This window comes from Mytilus galloprovincialis, chromosome 1, assembly GCF_965363235.1.
Source record: "Mytilus galloprovincialis chromosome 1, xbMytGall1.hap1.1, whole genome shotgun sequence".
In the NCBI taxonomy this organism is placed as follows: Eukaryota; Metazoa; Mollusca; class Bivalvia; order Mytilida; family Mytilidae; genus Mytilus; species Mytilus galloprovincialis.
Window position 1 is genome coordinate 19433918 of NC_134838.1, and position 19796 is coordinate 19453713.

The following is a 19796-nucleotide window of genomic DNA, read 5'->3' on the forward strand; positions in this document are numbered from 1 at the left end:
TTGTCATTGGAAATTATCCAAGTTTACTAAAATGACTAAAACTTACATTTTATATATAACACCTGATGAAGTGATCGAACAAGATTTTGCACATGATCGATAGGAAATTTTGCACTTTATATATTATTTTGACATAGCCGACTTAACATCATGGGAAAATAATTATTTTGTCCCGCCTTTTTCGCTAGACCAATCTTTCTTATTATTCAGAATAAAAAGAATGAAATATACCAGCAAATATTTGAAAGACGTCTATTGGCTTAAAAAAAACATGAAATTACTAACTAGAGGTAGTTCATGTAAAGTTGATTTAATCTTTAGAAAACAAAACATTGTTACAAAAAAAATGTTATCTGGATTTTGATCAGTATTAATAGTTATAAGATAAGAAATCCTTGTTTCATTGCCTGTTCCTTTAGAATTTCATAAATTTGTAGTATTAACTGACTGAGTACTAATTATACACTAAATGATGTGTTTGTCATATCATAGAAGTTTAGTGGTTTACCTCAATGGCATGTTCAACTTAAATTTGGTAAGTTTGCTTGACAATAAAGTTCGTAATATTGCTCATGTATGCAATTACAATAGTGTACACTCTGAAAGTCTCGTCTGCTTTACTGGCCATGATTGATTTAATGATTTCAAGCTTGATAACTAACAGAACTGAGACTGACAAAGCATGTATACAAGACTTCACCAAAATGGAAAAAAAAACCCAACATAGAATTTGAGACTCGAAAGGGTCTAAAATGGTCAGCTGGATTTATTTTGAATACGTTGCAAAAATATGCATTTCATCAGAAACAAATAAATAATTCAATCCATTTTGGAGGAATTTCTTTGATTCGTTCTTAAAATTGAGGAGTGAAATGTAATTTCCTATTAGGGTTTCAAAGTAAACTTTGACTTCAAATAGAGACCATATTGAATTAGTGATCAGCACCTTAGTAAGACCACTTATCAACAACCTTTAAATGAGCATTCCAGAAAAGTATGGTTTTAATTGTATACGTCGTTCTACAGAGGTCTTTGATAATCAAACCCCTTCAAGTAAAATTGGACTTTTAATCGAGATTAATGTAACACTTGGTAAGAAACTTCAAGGGAACTTTTCTGCATGGCTTGATTTGGTTTACTTAAAAAAAGCAAACTGTTGCATCACATGTGGTTCCAATGTTATGTTTGATCTTCGCTGGAATTTATCTTTAATTCTGTTGGAACCAAAGTAGCAACACTTGCTAATAATCTTTACAGCAACATACCTGGCATGTTGGTTTTATAGGTTAAATCAATCAGAAATTACGAAAGGCCGTGAAGGTCAAATTTGACAAAGGTAACAACTGGACAAGGAGGAATTCTCTCAAGACCAGAATGTGAAAAGTTAACAGATGGATGACAGATACAAAATGATTTCAAACGAAACGCGAACCTACCTTTACCAAGGTGAGCTAAAAAAACAAAAAGAAGGTTATAATCAAAATACTGGTCTTCAGTTTATCTATTGATCCAGAATGAAAATTAGCCACAGTATTTAATTTTTTTTCCTTTTGCATGATTCAGACTTTTATGAAATGAATGATATTGGTATGTTTTATTGACTTTAACATTGATAACTCATAATTAAGTCATTAGAGGTTATGGTATTGCATACTTCAGATATATTTAAAATGATTAGTTTAATTATTAATACATTTATGATCAATATTTTTTTTCTCCATATGTATGAATTTTACAGGTAACGAAAGTTGCAAGTGACTAAATTACAGACGCCTTATTATCCATCACCTGACCAAGTATTCTATTATTAAAATATTTGCCTCCAATAATTGTGGACAAGACTGAGGGAAAGCGTAAACTGGAATCTCTAAAGAGCCAGTGTCATGAAAAAATGTGTATGTGCATCTCCAACAACGAACACTTCATCATATATATATGTATGCCTCGTTCACACGTACGTTTAATTCGAATTGAATTCGAATCGAATGCGAATCGAATTCGCTATTTGCGTTCACACACTCTTCTTTTTTAATTCGAATCGAATTCGAATTGGCTAATTCGCATTATCTAATTCGCATTGGAAGTACGCTTTTGTCAATACGAAGTAAAAGTTAACGTCGTTTGGACAGTAAAGCGAATTTGACGCGCATTGTAGAATGAAATGCAAAACAGTGTGGCTGTGGCCATTGATTGACACATTAAATTCATCCATTGACTGGGACAATTTAGGTGAACGTTTGTGTGTAACGATCACTGCTCACTATGTACTTTTTAAAGACACTTAAACTATGGGGTCACCAAAGGTTCTCAACACCTTAATAAAGTAATTCGAAAAATTAATGAGAAATAACACGATGTTTTGATTTATATCAATTATATAAATCAAAACATAAAGGTTATTCCTGATTAATTTTTCGAATTATTTTATAATTAAAGGCGTTAAGAAACCTTTGGTGACCCCACAGTTTAAATGTCTATCGTAGGTACGTCGTGAACAGTGGTCGTTACAGACAAACGTTCACGTAAAATGTCCCAGTCAATGGATGAATTTAATGTGTCAATCAATAGCCACAGCCACACTGTTTTGAATTTCATTCTAATTCGAATTGGAATTGACGTTAGGACGTAAAACGTTTCGAATGCGAATTAAACTAACTAGTGTAGAATAAAATTTCATGACGAACATTTTCTTTTTTGTATTTTTTTTTTATTGCTGATCAATTTTTTCTGTTTAGTTTCTCTTTTATCATCTCTGGTTTTTGCCCAAAATATAGAATTTCTAAGAGATAGGTATAAATGGTCATTAAATTTAATGGCAATCACTCCAATCAATTATAACAAGAGTGTAGACGCTGACAATTGTCGCCTGGTTTACTTATGATTGAATTCATGTTGAAAGTCTGTTATATGAAGGTTTTACTACAAGTATCACATAAACTTAAAAGTATCAATGATTCATGAAAATGAAATCACAGACAGGTGAACCATGCCAGTAATAAAATTAACGGTACCAATTTTCTTGCACCAGAAGCGCATTTCGACAATACATGTCTCTTCAGTGATGCTCATGGCCAAAATATTTGAAATCCAAAGCTTATATAAAAGATGAAGAGCTATAATCCAAAAGGTCCAAAAAGTATATCCAAATCCGTGAAAGGAATCAGAGCTTTGCATGAGGGAGATACATTCCTTAATTTATAATAATTTCTATCATTTTGTAACAGCAAATTTTAATAACACAAAAAATCCGTATTTTCATGCAAGTACCGAAGTACTGGGCTGGTGATACCCTGGGGGACTAATAGTCCACCAGCAGAGACATCGACCCAGTGGTAGTAATAAAATTAACGGTACCAATTTTCTTGCACCAGATGCGCATTTCGACAATACATGTCTCTTCAGTGATGCTCGTGGCCAAAATATTTGAAATCCAAAGCTTATATAAAAGATGAAGAGCTATAATCCAAAAGGTCCAAAAGTATAGCCAAATCCGTGAAAGGAATCAGAGCATAAAGTACGCCTAACAATCTTTCCATACAACAAACATAGATGTCATATCGCTTATAGTACCTAAAATCAGCAAAGTGTTAACATTGACCTATGAACCATCAAATTGAGGTAAAGTCAATGAAACCCACCAGACAGATCAGATAAACCTGCCAGACATACATATCCTACAAGCATTCAATACACCAAATATTTTGGCCCTTTTGCATATAGTATCTGAGAAAAAGACCAATACAAAAAGCTAAACAAAGCCCAATGAACCATGAAATTGAGGTCAATGTCCGATAAAACCTGTCAGTCGGACTTGTACACCTTACAATCATTCCATACACCAACTATAGCTGACCTACTGCTTTGAGTTTTAGAAAACAGACCAAAACGCAAGACTTAACATTGGCAAATAAACAATAACTAGAAGCTCTAAAGAGCCTGTTTGACTCACCTTGGTCTATGTGCATATTAAACTAAGGACACATATGGACTCGTGACAAATTTTTGTTTTGGTGATCGTGATGTGTTTGTAGATCTTACTTTACTGAAAATTATTGCTGCTTACACTTATCTCTATCTATAACGAACTTGGCCCAGTAGCAACAGTGGAAAATATTTTGTAAAAATTTACAAAATTTATGAAAATTGTTAAAATTTGACTATAAAGGGCAATAACTCCTTAAGGGATCAATTGACCATTTTGTTTTTAGATTTTACTTTGCTGTACATGATTGCTGTTTACAGTTTATCTCTAATTTAATAATATCCAAGATAATAACCAAAAGCTGAAATTTTCTTAAAATAACCAATTCAGGGGCGGCAACCCAACAACGAGTTGCCTGAATGGTCTAAAAATTTCAGGGCAGATAGATGTTTACTAATGAACAATTTTATTCTGTCAGATTTACTCTAAATGCTTTGGTTTCAGAGATATGAGACAAACGCTGCATTTTCCCCTTAGTACTATTTTTAGCCATGGCAGTCATCTTGGTTCGCGGGTGGGGTCATCATACACATATCAAAACTAAATACTCTATGATAATTTTATTCAAAATAATAACCAAAAACTGCAAAATTTCCTTAAAATTACTAATTAAAGAGCAGCAACCCAACAGCGGGTTGTCTGATTTGTCTGAAAATTTTCAGGCAGATAGATCTTGACATAATAAACAATTTAACCCCTTTCAAATTTGCCCTAAATGCTTTGGTTTCAGAGATATATGCCAAAATCTACATTTTACCCCTTTGTTCTATTTTTAGCCATGGTGGCGATCTTGGTTGGTTGGCCCGGTCATCGGACACATTTTTTAAACTAGATACCCCAATGATGATTGTGGCCAAGTTTGGGTAAATTTGGCCCTGTAGTTTCAGAGGCAGGACGATGGACGCCAAGTGATGAGAAAAGCTCACTTGGCCCTTTGGGCCAGGTTAGCTAAAAATAAAGCAGTACCACATAAACTTAACATGATCCAAGAAAACAAGGTCAAGGTCAGATTAAGATTGACTAATGAACCATTTAAAGGTGGTCATGGTCAAATAATTAACAGACAGACGTATACTGTGAACAATCATTCCATACACCAAATATTGTTGACCTATTGCTCCGATAATAGAAAAACAGACCAAATCCAAAAATTAACATTGAGCAATGAACCATAAAAAGGAAGTAAAGGTCAAGTAGAACAAGTAAATATTTTTATACACCAAATATAGTTGACCTATTACATACACTATTGGAAAAACAGATCAAAACACCAAAAAAAATAGCTTAAACCATTCATCCATGAAAATGAGGTCAAGGTCAAATGACACCTGCCAGACGGACATGTACACCTTACAATCATTCAATTCACCAAATATAGCAACCGTATTGCTTGAAGCACCGGAGATATGGACTTGACCACAAAAGCTTAACATTGTTCACTGATCCATCAAATTAGGTAGAGGTCAAGTGAAAACTGTATGAAATATTAAGCTTTCAAGCTTTTTTTTAATGCCTTCAGATCACTATCCATATATCGAGCTTTCTGCAACAGGAGTTCCAGGCTCAATTAAAACGAACCAAACAAAGAGTGCACATGCTGAAATGTCTCACCTTCTTTACTTATCATTGATATTATGTTGATATTCCTAAATATAAAGTTTAACTACAACTATCACACAAACTTAACATGATCCAAGAAAATGAGAACAAGGTCATATAAACCAAACAAGAAATGTATGTATGCTAAATAAAGTTGACCTATTGCTTATAGTTTCTAAGAAAAAGGCTTAACCAAGAAAACTAAACATTGATCAACGAACCATTCCAGGCAGACATGGACAGCTCACAGTTCTTCCATACAACAAAGATAGTTGACCTATTGCTTATAGTTCAAGAAAAACTGTGCAATGAACCGTGAAAATGAGGTTAATGTCAAATAAAACCTGCATTACTGACACACACATCATAAAATATTTCCATACACAAAATATAGTTGAGCTATTGCATAGTGTTAGAAAAAGACCAAATCTCAAAACCCAACTTTGACCACTGAACCATGAAAATGAGGTAAAGGTCAGATGACATCTGCCAGTTGGACATGTACACCTTACTATCATTCCATACACCGAATATATTAGAATTATTGCTTATAAAATCTGAGATATGCCCGACCACCAAAACTTAACCATGTTCACTGATCCATTTAATGAGGTCCAGGTCAAGTGAAAACGGGCATGATGACCTTGCAATGTACGCACATACCAAATATAGTTATCCTATAACTCATATTAAGAGAGAAATGAACATTGCAAATAAGTAAAACTTTTTTTTCAAGAAGTCACTGAATCATGACAATGAACATGTGACAGACAGAAACTTCGTAACATGAGTCATCTATATACAAAGTATGAAACATCCTGGTCTTCCACCTTCTAAAATATAAATCTTTTAAGAAGTAAGATAACACCGATGTTGCAGGATCACTTTCACTATGTCAAGCTTTCTGCGACAAAAGTCGCATGCTCAACGAAAATCAACATCAACTTATTAACCATGAAAATGGGGTCAAGGTCAGAAGAAACCTAGACTGATATACCACTTATAGTTCTTCTGCTTTAAGTATCTGAGAAAGACCAAATCCTGTTACTTAAACCTTGATGATTATGAGGTCATGGTCAGTTGAACTCTGACATGTAGACGTTGCACAGAAACCTTAAACTGACAAGTGAAAAATTTACATAACAAAGACAAAGATATATTTTTCAAGCAGTTACTCAACAATGAAAATGGGTCAACTATGAAAATGAGGCCAAGGACTGTGGACATGTGACAATGGAAACTTAGTTACATAAGGTTTCTCCGAATTTGTTGTATTCTAAAGCTGATTTTAAGTCTGTTATTCTGTATTAGTAATTGTTTAGCTGATTTTTAGTCAGACGTTCCATTTTATTTTATATATAATCTTTTACTCAAGTTAGTGGGATGACGAAAGGGACAACATCAAGGTCAATTTGTGCAACTAGTTAGAACTACATGTGTATGTTGTAAGCCAGAATGGTAGTTTATTCAAATTTAATTGGCTTTCAAATTCTAGTTTGCCTATTTTTAATGATCTGCCAAATTTAAATAAACTGTGTGGCTTTAATTTTTTTGTATTTTCCTTCGTATGCTAGACCTTGCAATGCATTATTTGCCTTGAATGGTTGTCGAGGCCATTCCATGATAGTTTGTATTTTCATCTATTTTACTTAGTATGTTAGACGTTGCAATGCAGTATTTGCTTTGAATGTTTGTCTAGGCCATTCAAAAGTTTGTATTTCAACTAGTTGTTGGTAGTATAATTTGTAAGCAGCTTCTAATCTGAAACTTATGGCCAGAATATACAATAACTGAAGGGTAAGATAAACAGTTTAATAACAACTTTGCGATAATAAAACAGTAGGTCACATGATTACCAACAGAAATTTCTTTCAATATAAAAAAATAAGAACTCATAATTCATAAACTGCTATCCTGTGCAATCTGAAATTTGACATGATTACCAGTACAGGTGTAAATATACACACATTTTACTGTCACGTCATAGCTTAGGACAATCTTTTGATACAATTAAAAATAATCAGACACAACCAAAATCTGAAATCATTTTTGATAAAACAGTTAAGTATTTATGCCCCTTTAAGCCCAATGTGAAGTGTGTGAAATGTCATTGAATTGTATATACTTGCAGCAGGGAATGCGTCACTACATCAAAACTGTAAAAGCATGTGCAAATGCCACAGAAATGTTTACAGAATATTTACAGTAATTGTGTTCAACTACAGAGTAATAAACAAGTATAAATCAGTGCTGGTCATCTGATACCATGTTTTCTATGTAAAACAATCTGTTCATTATTAATTTGCAATGCCAAATTTATACCATCAAATCTTAACTCTATATCCAATTTACACTTTACAGTCACAGCCATTCATGTTTTTTTGTACCAATTTAAAAAAAAGTTATTTGACTCTAAAAGTTCATTTTCTATGTCACTTCTCTGTAATATAAATACCTCCCTCCAATTATCTCAAATTAAAGTCCTAGATCATATTTTTTTTAAACAGTTCAATTCCTAATTTATCCTTAAAATAACTTCCTTTGATTACTAGTTCATTCCTTATAGGTACATGGTTTCAATATGTGTCATCTGAACTCAAGTTTCTATTTGTGATTTAATCTTTAATATGCATGAAATATTAGCCACTGGACTATAAGCATCCAACCATCACCTTTTTTGTACTATTAAAAATGTTCTTCCAGATATTCAGCTATTTTTCTATGCTAGTGGTACTTAACAAATTCTCCAATTAACTTATAAAATCATTCAAAGCTCTAGCAAGTCTAAGTTCTGCTTTTCATTTCTTTCAAACTAAAAACGCCTAGTTTTAATCTCGACACTATTTGTTGCATAATAGAACTGAAAAAAAATTGACTTTTGCTAGATTTAAATTCTCTCTTTATCAAAACTGGTACATAAAGACCCAAACTTAAACCATCATCTGTTAATGAGGCTTAAAGTACCCTGCTGACATAATTAAGGTACCACTACAGGGAGATAACTCTGTAAAATCAGCTAAACGTTCTAATTACGTTGTTTTTAAGGGAATATTAAGCTTCTCAATGATCAAAATAAGTGTTTGTCAAACTGCTATATAACCAGTGTAATTTTTCTAATAAAATGGTTGGTTCAAATTTTTAAAATTTTTTATATATTTTTGTCAAAGAGTCAAAGTGAATACTTTGTCAAAATTTTATGAAAATTAAACGAGTCAAATTAATTTTAGTGAAGGTGTTGGGTACCACCTTAATAACCCATTTACTGTAAAAAAAAAATCTATAGAATTAACTGTTTACAACATTGTCCTGGTATGTGAAAAAAGTTCTATTCCATGTATGCATTAGTTTTAATGTATCCTACTTACTTTGAAAGAAGGAAAAAGGACCATTTAAAAATATGCAAATATCTGCCTATCCAATGAAGCTCATATTTGCAATAAGCACACGATCAGATAGCTTACTATGTTATAAATGACTTAATTTTTGGGATGAGAAAAATTGCAAATAAAAAACCACAAAGATCAAGCTATACATTTCATCATATTTGACTTAAAATATTACTTCCCTTTTCTCATTTAAAATCTGTTCCATTGCACATAAAAAAATAAACCAATCTATAACTACTACTACTATGTGTGAACTAAATATGATACTATTAACAATACAAAAGCACTATATAATAAGCAGCACCATCTGTAACAAAACATGAATAGTCCTCCTTCCTCAAAACACATATTATGCTACATGTGAAATCGTCATTTTTTTTTTTTTTAACAAAAATAAATTCTAAAACTAACAAACCCATAAAGGGAAATAAACTCAATCATACAAAAATACATAGTCATCATGTCCATTATTCAATGTGAACATATTTTTTTCCACATTCTGGCTCATTATTATTGAACCATTTTGATTACAATTCTAACTTCATCCTAGGCTTGTTCGTCCTTAATAAGATCATCAGATTTATCTGGATCTTCTTCAGCTTCAACTTTATTTTTTTCTTTGTCTGAAGTTTCTTTCTGTGACTCATCCTCATCACTTTTGTCATTTTCTTCTTCTAGAGTTTCCTTCGGTGACCTATCTTCGTCACTTGAGTCCTTTTCTTCCTGTGATTCATCCTCATCACTTTTATCCTTTCCTTCGTCTAGAGTTTCTTTCTGTGACCTATCCACTTTACTTGTATCCTTTTCTTGATCTACAGTTTCCTCCTCATTTATATCCTTTTCTTCGTCTAGAGTTTCAGTTGTATCATCTTTATCTTTGTTTTCATCAGTATTATCATCATTTCCTGTCCTCTGTTCTTCAACCTCTTTTCCTGTGAAGTCAACATCTTCCTCTTGGTCTCTAGGATTAACACGATCAGTTTGTGACTCTTCCTCCTCTTTTCTTTCACTTCGTTCTTCAGTTGTCTTTTCAATATCTTCAGTGTCTTCAACATTTTCTTCTGTTGATTTTTGAGCATTATCTGTTTCATCTTCCATGTTTAATTGATCAATCTCTTGTATAAGGTCTTCATCATCCTTTTCAACATTATTGTTAACTGCATTAGGTCCATCTTCTTTCAGGCTAAGTTCTCTTTCTTCCATTTCTTTTTTATACTTTTCAATTGCAACTTCTTCAACTGAATGTTTTATGAATTGTTCAATAATATGTTTTGGGTCCTCATTTTGATCTGATTCAGCAGCTTCAGAATTGGACAAATCGTCAGTTTTGATATCTTGTATTTCTTTTGATTGATTATTTTCCTCAACAATAGAACATTCTTTTAATCTGCTGTCTATTTCTCCTATATCTTGACTGGGTTTTGATTTTTCCTCTCCATGTTCTTCATCGCTAAGGTCTTTAATGGTGTCTTCCTCTTCACTGTCTGCATCCCCTTTCTTTTCATTGTCATTTTCTATGTTTGTTTCATTTTGACCTTCAGTTCCTAAATCTTGTCCCTCTGCAATTTCTGATTGCTGCTTTTCATTTTGATTACCATCTTCAAGTTGGGTTTCTGTTTTGTTTGGTTCAGTTTCTTCAGAATTTTCTTTTTCCGGTTGTATTTCTGATTGCAACTGTTCACTTTCCAACTGAATTTCTTTTTCAGACTCTATTAAGTTTGGCTCTATCTGATTTTCTTCTCCAGTTTGAAGATCTATCTTTTGTTCAATTACAACTTTTTCACTGCCTCCATCCAACTCATCAACAACCTGGCTTTCTTCTTTTTCGTCCTCAGCATCATAAAATTCATCATCTTCCTCATCATCTCCTTTCTTCGCTGGTATTCCTTCCAAATCATCTCCTGTAAAATAGTCAAACGCTTTGTGAAAAACAAGAATCATACTTTTTCATTACTGTGCACTATCTGTGACATTTTTAAACTGTAAGTCATTTCATCAATTTTTCAGAACTATAACTCAGCACTTACACCAATTAAAATCAGATTAATTTTTATAATCCTTTGGGTTTTTTTAGTAGCAGAGTTACTGACTACACTATTCTTGATTTTCCTCAGAAAGTTTGGAATATTTAATCTTTGAAGAACTTACAATGATTTTAGGACGACAAAGAGCACTTTGCATTTCAGAATATTACAATTTTCTCGTTGTAGTTTCTATGATCATCTGTTATCTTTCTTGATACAGTATGTGTTGACAACAAATTAGACAAAAAGAAGAGCACACTCTGTTTATGTCAGCCCCAAGTCAGGAGCCTGTAATGTGCTTGTCATTTGTGGAAAGATATCATATTTGTTTTTCACTTATTGCATTTACATAAATCAGGGCCATTAAGTTTTTTTGTTTGAATTGTTTTACATGTTCAATACCATGTCATTTTAAGATTGCTGTGCAGTATAGTTTTGTTCATTGTTGAAGGCCATATTTACCTTTAGTTGCTTGCTTCTATCTTATTTGGTCTCTAGTGGAGGATTTTCTCATTGGAAATCATACCACATCTTCTTTATATAAAGTCTTTAAAGTGCCCATGCTATTGTTCTACTGAACTGTTTATATGCAAATCTTCTAATGACTAATACCTTTTATTTTTGGCACTGGTTTAAAATCGACAAAGGAAAAGCTGTCTGAGGCAGTGGTCTCTAATTCTGACTCCTCTGGGTAAGTAGAAAGATCAGTGGTGGTTTCACCTGGGCACATACTGGAATCATCTAAAGCTGTAAAACAATTGGAAAATAAAGTTAATTATTTTAGTAGGCAAACATTTTCAGAATGCTGAAATCTAATAATAAATATTTAGGAAAAGCATAAACAAATCATTTATATTGTGAATTTTAATTTCAATTATTTTTTTATCAGTGTCATTTTATAGATGAATTTATGACCATTTTAAAAACATAACAAAAATAGGGTGTCTTTTTCTGATATCCTTTCTGGGCATGTTGCAAAAAAAATATATTAGAAAGAACAATTCTAATACATTGGTACAACAGAAACATTTAATACTTGAAATTAAAAGATTAAAACTTTAGAAAAATTGTTTGTCATTATGATATTTAAATTTGTTCAGTAGAAACAATCCATGTATAATCAAGAGCAAATAACAATACTGGTTTTGATAGAACAATTTGAGATTTTTATTTATATAATACATCATTTTTTTTCTGTGACCCCCTATTTTTATTTGATATTTTGTAATATTTAGGACAAACAATTCTCTCTGAATTTTATCCAAGTATAGTGCTTAATGTTTCCTCAATTAGAAAATAAACAGCTGCGCCATGAGCGCATGATACGCCTGTCGTCTTGTGTGCAATAATCATAAATAGTTTCTGAGATACAGCCTTACATGTGAAAACACACCTTTTTTAACAAAAAACTCAATAACTCTAAAATAAAATTTTAAATCATCACCAAAAAGTATACACATCTTTAGATAAATATAACTAAGAAGTGTGTAAAGTTTAAAGCATATATCATGAATCATTTTTGAGATACGGCACGACATGTGAAAAAAAAAACCACCCCAGTTTTAGTTACAAAGTCCTGCAACTCAAAAAGTTTTAATCTTATTTTCACCAAAAAGAATACAGATCGTTTGACCATCATAAGGAACAACAATATTAAGTTTCATTAAATTTGGATGAGTCGTTCTCAGGTTACGGAGCGACATGTTTACAGCAGACGGCCAGACATTTGTTTACCATAATACGTCCCGTCAAAATTTTGAGGGGCGTATAAAAATAAGTTACTCCTATATAACCTACATTAAATAACTTTCATTTTGTTAAATTCAACATGTTTTAATAAAAAAACAATATTCAAAACCCCTAGTTTTTATATCGAGATTTGAAAGTACATTGACCCAATGTCTTTTAAAGTTGAGATAAATCTACCATTAACACATAGATATCCAAGCTACTTTAACCTTCATGAACCTGGTTTTTTTTCTCCCAATTTTTTGTGATTAGAAAAATATGTCCAATTATGTTGTCAAGATTTCCCATTTTATGTGTAGAAAACAGCATATCTAAATGTGTATCAAACTTTATCAGAGACTTGGAGAATGTCCAAATTCAAATCACTGTAGCCTTAACAAAATGTAATAAGCTACTTGAAATAGAAAAGTATTAATGCTGACACAACAACCAACAAATTATCAAAAATGGACTACTGCAAGTACTCTTCATAAAACAACATTTAAACAATGATGAAAACTTCAAAGATTGTGGATTCTAATAATCAATTTAAAATAGATACAGGATTGATATCTCATTCAAAATGGTCTATAAAATGAAACCTAAATTTAAATTCCAATTAAACTGCAACAAAGGTGTAAGTGTTATTTAATAAAAAAATTGTTAGAAGTATACAGGAGCATGAATGGTCATGTTTTGAAAAACAAATTTTAACAAAAATGTGTCCGCACTATCATTTTCCATGTTTAGTGGCCCGTGACAATGGGGAAATAACTCTTTAATTTGGCATTAAAATTAGAAAGACCATATCATAAGGAACATGTGTAATAAGTTTCAAGTTGATTGAATTTCAACTTCATCAAAAACTACCTCGACCAAAAACTTTAACCTGAAGCCGGACAAAGCATGAACGAATGAACGCACAGACCAGAAAACATAATGCCCATAAATAAGGCATAAAAATATTCAACAGTACTGAATCAAGATTTTAAGTTCATGATCCATCCTTTTCCATAAACAAAATATTACCACTTGTATCCTGTTCCTCCGTGCTGCCATAAGAATTCTCCCTGTGTAATGACATCTCATTAAACAATGGTTCTAAAAGAAAAGAGGCAAAATAAACACAGAAGTTGACTTTAATCTTCTGGAGTCCAATAAAGTTGTTCTTTAAGTCTAAATCAGTTAGCATGCTTTATCTTCATAAACTCAACACTAACACACAATTACAACTTAACCACAGATCACTTTCATCTTTTTATTTCCATCCGTCCTTCGTGGGTGTGTGCAACATTTTAATGATTATCTTGTGTCGTCAATATAGAGTGAACAGTCCATTTTTTCTTTTTTAATCATAAGATAATGAAACCAAATGTGCAAAATTTTTATAAGACAGACGAGCATTAGGGTAAACCATAATGTCCTCTTTGGCCAGAGGCAGGGGCATAAAAACCCTGCTGTTTCATTTTTTATAGAATTAATTTTTATAGAAAACAATATACAACACACTTTGATCCAAATATGCCCTTAAATTTCAGAGCCCTGATTAAATAAGGTTTGTAATGGCCAACAAGTGAAAATCACATAAAGAAAGTAGAGGCAATAGCTCACACTTTCACTTTGGACCAGTAGCACATCGTTTAATCTGGTATCTAATCACAAGTGGGGGACTTTTATAATTGGAAATGGCGCCCTTCTATTTATAAATGAGAAGTCACTGAATTTTCTAAAGTAATAGTTCTAAAGTTTAATTCCAACCTGTATTTTCTTCTTCCATGATTATTTCTTCTATTATTGATCCAGGTATATAATCAGCAAAGCCTAGTTTGACTAACTGTACACCCAACTGCTGATCCTGTTCATGTTGTGTCTTCACTGATCCATCAAATAGAGAAACCTTTAACTTATCTTCATTACGATCACAGAAATAGATTACCATTTCTTCACCAGGAGAACAAACATCTGCAAAATTATAAAGTAAAAGAAATTATGGTTACTTTATAAGTGTTTGCTAGAGGACTTACTCTGTACAGATGGAAGACAGCTTTTGTTCATTTATTTGATGGTTTTTTTTTTCGATTTTTTTTTTTTTTAGAATTCAGCATAAATATAAAGAACTCCAATAATTTCAGTGTTTCAAATCTTGATTTATTCTCATATCATAATTTCTTTTGCACATTGAATGTATATTCAAGACAAGAAAATGCTAATGTGGTATGAATATAAACCGTGTTTTGTACTACAGGATATATACAACTTGGAAGTTCACAAAGTAAGATCCCACAAAAAATATGTGACAATACCCAGACTCCAAACTGACTTATCTTTCTTTGTACTCCTTGATCATTCATGCTTATTAGAGAAGCAACAAACTTTATACCATTTTGAAGTCTGGTTTGACAAGCCCGGCGATCAAACCCATGATCTGCACCCAAGGAGCAGAATGAACCTTGGAACACCATTAAAGAGCCAATGGAATAAGGAAACTACCCTTACTGTATACCTTGGACAAGACAAAATTACTAAATAACAAGGTCATATCATTGTTAATTTCTATCTCCTATACATTTATTTAGGTAACTAAAGGAATGAACAGTAAACATGGTAAACAAATGTAAAGGTATTTTCAACTATATAAGCTCCGTCCCTTTAAAGAGTAATTGAAGTTTCTTAAACAATGTTTGATATAAAGACTACAGTACATTTCATATATTGCTGTGTTTTATATACATTTTAATAGTGAAACAAACCCTGAAAGTAAACAACTGTGTCTTCAGACCATTCCTTTTGATCATCAACTGGTTTAATATCATCAAGCTCACAGAGGAAAGCCTGTGGTGGGTAGTTACTAATATCTTCAGGTATCTTTCTCAGGTCTGTCTTTTTCACCAACTCTGTACTGCCAATGTCTATTAAATGAACCTGAAAAACACATTAGAACTATTGAGATGTTTTAATTAATGCCAAAAAATGCAAGAGTCTTAGGTTTGCTTTAAAAAAAACTTGTATTCATAATCTCAGTTAGGAATGTAGGCAATCATCCTATAATCAATTAATGTGTTATTTTTGCTGGTCATGAATGATTTACAATATAATTAAATTATAAATCAGATCTTACTTCTGTTAATCAATTTGAAGAATGGCAAGCGTTTTGGGCATGACAATATACATTATGATCATTTGAACTAGACACGTATGTTTTCATACAATGATATTTCAGTCCGACTTAACATGGTGATGTCCTCAATATGTGTGATACTTCTCCTTTTTAGTTTGCAACTGGACTACTATTTGTACAAATGTGTGTTCATTTATTATTCTGGGACAGCATCTTAATTATTTAATTAAAAAGTTTAAAACATCTGTAACAAGAAGTAATTGTAACAGGATGCTGTTACGAAGTCTCCCAAACAAAGCTCCCATATTAATTTGACTTGTTTAATTGTCCCATACAAGAATATATATGGTTTAGGGGTGGGGATCTTGACCGTTTACAAGTTTTCAAACAAGAGGGGGTGGGGTGACCCCCTAGGGACTTCCCTTTTATTTCATTTCATTTATTTTATTGTCCCCTACAAGAATATATATGGTTTAGGGGTGGGGATCTGGACCGTTTACAAGATAATAGAACATTCTCAAATTGAGCGGGGATGGGGTAACCCCCATGGACTCTCCCTATATTTCAGTTGTTGTGTTTTATTGTTCCATACAAGAATATACATGGTTTAGGGGTGGGGATATGGACCGTTTACAAGTTTTCAAACACGACGGGGTGGGGTGACCCCCTAGGGACTTCCTTTTGATTTCTTTTTATTAGTTTTACTGTCCCCTACAAGAATATATATGGTTTAGGGGTGGGGATCTGGACCGTTTACAAGATAATAGCACATTCTCAAATTGAATGGGGTGGGGGTGACCCCCAGGGACTTCCCTTTAATTTCATTCGATTTGTTTTATTGTCCCCTACAAGAATATATATGGTTTAGGGGTGGGGATCTGGACCGTTTACAAGATAATAGCACATTCTCAAATTGAACGGGGTGGGGGCGACCCCCAGGGACTTCTCCTTTAATTCATTAAATTTGTTTTATCGTCCCATTCAAGAATATACATGGTTTAGGGGTGGGGATTTAGACCCTTTACAAGATAATAGCATATTCTCAAATTTAAGGGGGTGGGGATGACCCCCTAGAGATTCCCCCTTTATTTCACGTGATTTGTTTTATTGTCACTTGATCATTTCTGAAGACTGTGTGTGTTTATCACTTAAAGTTTTAAAGTTATATTCATTTGAAAATTTTCTAAAATAAAATCCCATAGGGTTCTATAGTAAACCCCTCCCTTCTTTTAGCCCCCAAAATACCCCTTAATAGACCCCAATGCACAAACGAACGATTGATGGCTCACCTAGACATGTTAGTCTAACATTTTATGAAATCCTAAGTAAATCTGACAAGTGGTTTTGGAGAAACGCTGCGGACAAGTTCATTTTTTAAAGTGGCGGAAAAAGAAAAAGAAAAAGAAAAAGAAGAATAATAAAAATAATAAGAACTGAGCAAAAACAATAAGTCTCCAAACTTTGTTTGGGACTTAATAATGGCAACATTCGATTAAAAAAAATAATGAATTTCCTTCAAAGGATCCATATGCATATCTTTAAATAAATACAATAACCAGGGTTCACGCTACCAGGCGACTTGGGCGAAGAAGTCGCCTTCCCAACCGTCACTTCGCTTTCCCCGACCCCCGAAAGCGAAAACAAGTCGCCCTGTCCATGACGATACTCGCTTTCAGTCGCTTCCATCTTCGGACATTTTCATTTTTTACCAAATTGATGAAACATCAATTTTTTATTGATAATTAAAGAAATTCAGACATAAACAATTCATTATCTTTAGAAAAGAGGTTGAAGCATTGTCTTCGCAGTTTGTAGCAGGTTATTTGATAAAAATACAACTTTTTATCACTTCGTGCATTTCTGCAAGTTCCAGTGCTTGTTACTCGAAAACGTACAACAACCTAAATTTCGGCGGCAAAATAAGTTTGTTACTTCATTTAAACGTGACAAAAGTTGCCTCCATTAAATGTTTAATCCATTTATTGCATTAAAAACGTCATGTTCCTTTCCAAATAACTTGTCAAACATCGTTTATTTTTGTAAATTTTCTTGCATTCGTCCGCCATTGACCGATTTCTAAACTACGGATCTGAACCGGACCAGCTATGACCGAAATCCGTACTTTTACAATAATTACTACGGACGCACGGATGGAACAGCTGACAGAAGGATATTGATCCCAAACGGAAAAATTACGGATTCCACACGCATTAAAAGACTTTTGGTTGCATCTAATTGATTGGTGTATATAATTCCCTATATTTCTTATGGATTGTTTCAAACTATTGATTAAAGTTGCTTAACTCTGAGATTATTATACTAATATCAATATATTATGGCCCAGCTTGATAACTTTTATATTTTTTTATGAGAAACACTGAATTTCATACACAAGATAATTTTAAATTAAATTGTAATTGATATATTATAATTTCTTTACATTTTTTAAAATATTTTTTTTTTTTTAGTGCTTGATATTTAGTTGGTAGTTTCTCACAAGAACCTTAGTAAAACTTAAACAACTTTTAATTTCAAATGTTACTTTAATTGTAATTTTGTTTACTCAGATATGAATTGAACAATATAAAAAGAACATTATTTTATACATATTGCCCTTTATACTATTGTAAAATCCAAACATTGTAGCGCACCGCGCGAATGAGCACTTCTCTTTCAAATCTCACCACTTCTCCCTATCAGTTTCAAAAAGAGAAGTCACTTCTCCCTATAATTCTGAAGTAGTGTGAGCCCTGAATAACCATCTTCAACTTAAATTTTGTGTATTTTGACATGAGGTTTAAGTTGATGCCTAACAAAATAGTTATAACTGCATGAAAATAAAATAAACTGAAAAACTTTATAATACTTGCATAACACATGTAGAAGTTTGATCAGACATTTACCTGAATTCCATTGTCTTGAACTTCTTCAATTCTAGCCCTCTGCCAGTCTTTTACGTCTTTACAGCAAGCTAAACAAAGTTCATCAACTTTCACAAGATCCTCAGGAATATTATCATCTGGATTCTGTGTAATATGTTTGTTGATTGCCGCTTCAATAGATTCAAGTGCATTATCCTGAAACACCACATAGAAACTTGATGGATCATTTACATGGGACATAATCACATGGTATTCAGAATCGGTTGATAATAACCGTCCTAATACTTCTGCTGTAACGTCCTTCCTAGGGCTACGTTTTACAGGTGTCTTTTCATCTTTAGAAATACAGCTGTCGTTTTTCTGAGATACAAGATTTACAAAATCATTTTCTGCCAAAAGACTACTTAAATCTACATCCCCATCATAAAGATAAACTGATATTCCTTCATTACATACTTGTTTCACTTTCATTGTTAATGTCTTATCCTCGCACAGAGCCTCAAAATATTCACACGCCTCCTCGTCCCAGTCATCATAAGACTCATCAAGGTCTATGTCATGTAACATACAATCTACAGCTTGCATCGGACGCTCAATATCGCCACTTTTGATTGCCTTCACCTCATCTGCCTGTACACAATATGTACTTCCATAGTCTACAAATAATACTGTTAATGCTCCATTTTCTTGTTTTGATCTAGTGACACCTCTGTAGTAGCGACCATCACCTTTACACTTAGCTACACAAGGTGTATCTATTTCATCGACAGTATCAACTGAATCACTGTATTTATCCTGTAAACTGTCCATAAAATTATCAAGTTTGTTTTCTTGGTCCACTACCTGACACCAGAAACAGGTGGGATTCTCTATCTGGGACACCTTCACAGGGTAATCTTTATCAACTTCATAGGTCAATCTGGAATACCTAAATGGTAGAAAACCAGAAATATTGAGCAATATATTAAATAATACAAGGTTTAAATAAAATTATGGTGTCCAATCACAGATAACAGTATGACATGCCATATTATAGAATTTTTACTCATCATAACTTAAATAACTGTTTTCTAATGG

The 19796-nt window shown here is 32.8% G+C and overlaps 1 protein-coding gene across 2 annotated transcripts in view; it reads right to left on the reverse strand.

Annotated features, from left to right (window-relative positions):
* Nucleotides 1–7379: 7379 nt before the first annotated feature.
* The window catches only part of LOC143068364 (uncharacterized), a 40779-nt gene continuing 28362 nt past the window's right edge, over nt 7380–19796 (reverse strand). For both annotated transcript variants that reach the window (XM_076242360.1, XM_076242369.1), the window contains 6 exons: nt 18741–19647; nt 15470–15641; nt 14478–14681; nt 13749–13820; nt 11604–11738; nt 7380–10868 (listed from right to left, as the gene is read on the reverse strand). In XM_076242360.1, coding sequence (XP_076098475.1) covers nt 9514–10868; nt 11604–11738; nt 13749–13820; nt 14478–14681; nt 15470–15641; nt 18741–19647 — 2845 coding nt within the window. In that variant the 3' untranslated portion in view covers nt 7380–9513. The remainder of the gene's footprint in view (nt 10869–11603; nt 11739–13748; nt 13821–14477; nt 14682–15469; nt 15642–18740; nt 19648–19796) is intronic.